Source organism: Bombyx mori, chromosome 27 (assembly GCF_030269925.1).
Source record: "Bombyx mori chromosome 27, ASM3026992v2".
NCBI classification, from domain to species: Eukaryota; Metazoa; Arthropoda; class Insecta; order Lepidoptera; family Bombycidae; genus Bombyx; species Bombyx mori.
The window spans coordinates 10,417,780-10,422,698 of NC_085133.1; the positions used below are offsets into that span (position 1 = coordinate 10,417,780).

The 4,919-nt window shown below is 38.4% G+C and overlaps 1 protein-coding gene across 1 annotated transcript; it reads right to left on the reverse strand.

Annotated features, from left to right (window-relative positions):
- Window positions 1–3,044: 3,044 nt before the first annotated feature.
- On the reverse strand, window positions 3,045–4,174 carry LOC119630704 (facilitated trehalose transporter Tret1-like). The gene is made up of 2 exons (XM_062676685.1): window positions 3,977–4,174; window positions 3,045–3,806 (listed from the first exon to the last, which is right to left on the reverse strand). Exons 1-2 carry the CDS (start codon window positions 4,172–4,174, stop codon window positions 3,183–3,185), a joined length of 822 nt encoding a protein of 273 aa, XP_062532669.1. The 3' UTR covers window positions 3,045–3,182.
- Between the last annotated feature and the right edge of the window lie 745 nt (window positions 4,175–4,919).

The following is a 4,919-nucleotide window of genomic DNA, read 5'->3' on the forward strand; positions in this document are numbered from 1 at the left end:
GGGTGAATCCATCCGTCGATGAGGCGGGGGCGAGGTCGACCTCCATGTCCGAGTCAGAGTCGGAGCACGAGGAGGCGGGTGCAGGCGACCTACGAGCAAGTGTAGGTGTTTTAGAGGGCGCGACGGAGGCCGCGGATGATCGCTCAGCTGAAACGATGGTCACGGCGGACGACGCAGCAGCTTTTCTCGCCAGTATAGGCGACACGGGAGCGGCAGGCACGACAGAGGCTGCGGTGCTCAATGCAGAAGCTCTGCACGCAGGTACAGGCGACGCAGGAGCAGCGAGCGCGGCGGAGTCCTCGAGAGGGCTCGCAGTGTGATTGGCCTTGAAGGCCAAAAACTCCGAGGCGAGCTGTGGGTGGCGAAGTCGGAGGAATTCCGCGAATACAGCGTCCATGATCGCTGAGTACCCAGGTGGGGCGGCCCCGGGTCTTGAAAACACTCGCCTTGCGGCGAGGCCCCAACTTCTCGGACCTGAGCGGTTCTATTGAACACAGGTGGCAATGCGGCGCGATTACTACAGGACAAAGAAAAAGCACAACAAAACAGAAATTACGAAAAGAAACAAAACAAATAAATACTTGCAGGAAACCAATTTGTCGGCAGATGTACCACGAACACAGAAACAACAAAAGGAAACAAAACAAATAAAAACTTCCAGAAAGAGCACTTAGTCGGCAGATGTACCACAAACACAGGCCGCGCGAACAATGGCCGGGCTAACAAAAGCCGGGCGAACAAAGACCGGGCGATCGAGTGGACGATGAGCACGTCCGCACGTGACGGGTGCCTCTATCGGAATCATATTTATTAATATATATGTCGTAGGCAATTTGTATGATTCCGCCGTTTACAAACGGCATCGTCATTATAAAAACACTCGCCGATATGTAAAATGCCGAAGGCAAAATGTATATTGCCGTGTCACTTTATAATATGCCACAACATAACATCGATAATTCAGACGCCGTTTCAATAATGCCGCGGCAAATTGAAGTATTTAGTTCATTTTTTTACCACGCGCGCCACTGTTGATCAAAACAATAACAATGGCGTCATTTTGTGTCTCAAAAAATAACTGAAAACAGTGCAAATATTTCGTGTGGAGAAGACATTTTAGAAAATAATACTGATTTTAAAGGTTTATATTATAGTGAATTAAAAAAATTATACAATTCTCAAACGGAAGCTGTAAAAAAGCTTTGAAAAAATAGTAAGATTTTTGAGGTTATCCGGCACCTAAAAAATGCTAAGGTGGCCACAGAATCTGGTTCCCGGAGGACTCCTGCAGGTCAAAAAAATACGAGGATAACGACGATGCTCATAAGAGCATCAGTGAATTGGACTATCTTATTTAAAAAAGGAATTGCCTTGGCAGTCCAACCGTTCGTGTAATACCGTTGGAAGAATATTACGATGTATTGTTAGAGATTCATAGAGGTTACGGACATGGTGGTCGAGACAAAATTCAGTATCAAATGAAGGATAGATTTATTATTGAGAGAAAAGCGATCGATTTATTCGTAGCGTTATGTCAATTTATCTGTTTTGTAACTTAAATATTATAATGCCTTAGCGTTTTTTAGTCATGAAATGGTTTTTAGTCATGAAATGGGACATGCGCAAATAAGTAATATACATTTTTATTGTTACTTTTGATACTTTTTATTTAAAAACTAGCGACCCGCCCTCGCTTCGCTTGGGAAACATTAAATTTTATTATTGACTAGCTGACCCGGCAGACTTCGTAATGCCTCAATCGATAAATAAAAGACACATCAAGGGGACACATCAAAGGAAAAACAAAATTGTTTGTTTTTATATAATTCCGAGTTTTTTTTATATTTTCTCACCTTTTAAACCTTCCCTGGACGTCCACGAATAATTCAAGACCAAAATTAGCCAAATCGGTCCAGCCGTTCTCGATTTTTAGCGAGACTAACGAACAGCAATTCATTTTTATATATAGAGATAAATCAAGAAACGTTTCTTTTTTAAATAATCTTCATTTACTAATTTAGGGAAATGTCTTCTAAGAATGATGAATGCTTCAGACTTCAAAATATGAATTTACATAATAATATGGCCTGTTTGTTTTTATTTGAAAGTGTCATATTATCCTTAGAAGTTTTATTATTGTCATTTAAATGTTGTTTTTTTATTTAAATATTTTAACTCGGTAAGTACTTTAAGAGAACCAAAGCACATAATTTAGTCTTACTTGAAATCTTCATTAGTACTTGATTGCGGAAATAAAGTCTGATTATTATAAACTGCATTTTATTATGGTCACCCTAAAACTACAACCAATGTCGAAATTATAACAATTGAGCGAGTTATCATTTTGCCTTCGGCATTTTACATAACGGCGAGTGTTTTTATAATGACGACGCCGTTTGTAAACGGCGGAATCATACAAATTGCCTGCATATATAAGAATTGCTCGTTTAAAGGTATAAGATACAACGTGCGTCGAAATGCAATCAGGCGTTACAATTGTTTTGTTTTAAATAATTCACCGCTGTTTGTTTTGCGGCCCTGGTTCTATTTCAATTAAAAATTAATTAGAAACTAGGAATAATTCTCTTCAATACCTGCGCTTTTATTAGCGTCATACGTATGTTAGTATGTATGTAACAGAATCTTTGACCGTGATTTTGACCCTCTTCAAAACGTCGGAATAACTCAAAATTTGGCGTTGGTACTTGTCAAGCACCGATTACAATTCATTACTTTCGTCAGTAAAAACAAAAAAATCATTTGAGTGCCTTCATTTTTTCACTTAGCAAACTGGAAACTGTTGCATTTGCGTGAATTATTTTCTATTTTTTTTATAGTTGGATTTTCTGCAAAATCGTGTTTTTTCGTTTTTTTTTTTTTAAACGAGTATCATTTTTAACTATTAAAATCACATTAACGGATCAATAGAAAAACACAAAGTGTAACGGTATTGAATGATAAAAATGATAATTGGGAGATAAATAATATACCTATGTGTGGGCTCTTTTGTGTCTGTGCAGTCAAAATAACTAAATAAAAACCAATTTAATGTAACAAATATTTTATTTCTTTAATTAATAATGTTACTACATTACAGTTTAATCGTTATTAATTATTCTAGGAGATAAAAATAAATGATTATATTATACAATAAAAATATTTATAATATGATATTATCACAGTTAATTTTCATCACTGTTCACTTCGCTACTCTTCATCGCAAATGTTTCTTCGCTGTCACCGTAAATACTATATCCCCTGATCTCATCTTCGACCTCTTGGAGTGTTTTATCTTTAGTCTCCGGCAACATAACGAAGGCAACAATTAGACCATAAAAAAGAATTAAGGCATACAAAAAAAACGTTCCCTCCACACCCATTAACGAAACTAAGTATGGAGCCGATTTAATGTCCCCAAACATGAATAATGAACTAAACATCTTGTTCACTACCAAACAGAAGCCCCTGTCTGCCAACGGAAATATTTCGCCAGAAACTGTGGCCATTAAAGGCATGACTCCAGCTCCTACAACGAAGTAAAGGCAATGAAGCAACAATATTCCTATCGCCATGTGATCGAAAGGAAGAAGACCGCGTCGTCTAGTATAGATGTAACAACTTACGCATAGATTTACGAAAATATTCAAGGAAACGAATGTTAGAAGCACTGACCGTCTCTTCATTCTGCTGAATATGTAAACTGATAACAGAGCTGCTACAAGTCTCAGGACATCAAGTGAGGTAATTACCTTGAACGTGTGAGCGTCAGTGATGGTGGTCACGACCCTCAGACATGAGGAACACGACTCGAGGAGGAGGAGTGAGCGTCAGTACCGTAAAATGCACTGTAAATGTCTACTGCATATACGTCACAGATCGTAGTGCCACAGAACTGCAATATGGCATTCAGGTGCATCACAATTAGTATTGGAACACGAACCTCTCTCTTTCTAAACACTGTCATAATGTACTTTACTTTATCCCAAATCAACTTTGACAATTGACGTTCGTGATCCTCCTTAGTCGTTTTGGCCATCGTGTGACTCTTGATCATCTTCTCGAGTTCTTCGTTTTCATCAGCACTTCTAAGCCAGTGGAAAACCTTCCTGCATTCGTCGTAACGTCCTTTAGATACCAAAAAACTCGGTGACTCCGGCAAGAATATACAGACCATCGGAGCCGGTAAAGAAATAAACAAGAATATTATAGACTAGCGACCCGCCCTCGCTTCGCTTCGGAAACATTAAAACACACAGGAAACCAAAAAAAAAAAAAAAAAAGTAGCCTATGTTCATCAGGGACAATGTCGGCTTCTAATGGAAAAAGAATTTTTCAAATCGGTCCAGTAGTTTCGGAACCTATTCGAAACAAACAAACAAACAAATCTTTCCTGTTTATAATATTATTATCTTTATAATATTATTATAAATAAATAAATAAATAAACAAGAATATTATAGATAAAAAACGCCAGCCGTAAAAAATACCGAAAACGTATGAAATCAATGCGCCAAGTAAATAAGTAGTAGATACTGTTGCCAGAAAAGATCCTCTGTATCTAGGGCTGCTGTATTCTCCTGTTATAATAATATCCGCATTTGCACCGATTCCAAAGGATAATCCTTGGAATATTCTTCCGATCAACAAGGCAGGAAAAGACGAAGCCAAACTGAATGATAACCATCCGCAGATCCCGCATAATAAGCTCAAGATGACAGCGGGTTTTCGTCCAACGATTTCCATAGTTAGTGAACCGATGACAGTGCCAATTAATAGCGTTACCGCGCCCGCCGATGCTAAAATGAAACACGTGGATAAACCAAATTGCCTTGGTGTTTTTCCGTAAGGCACCTACCATTAACGATTGAGTTTTCAGTTTATGATTTAAAGAAAAACCGACATTGTTGAATGTGCTCATGA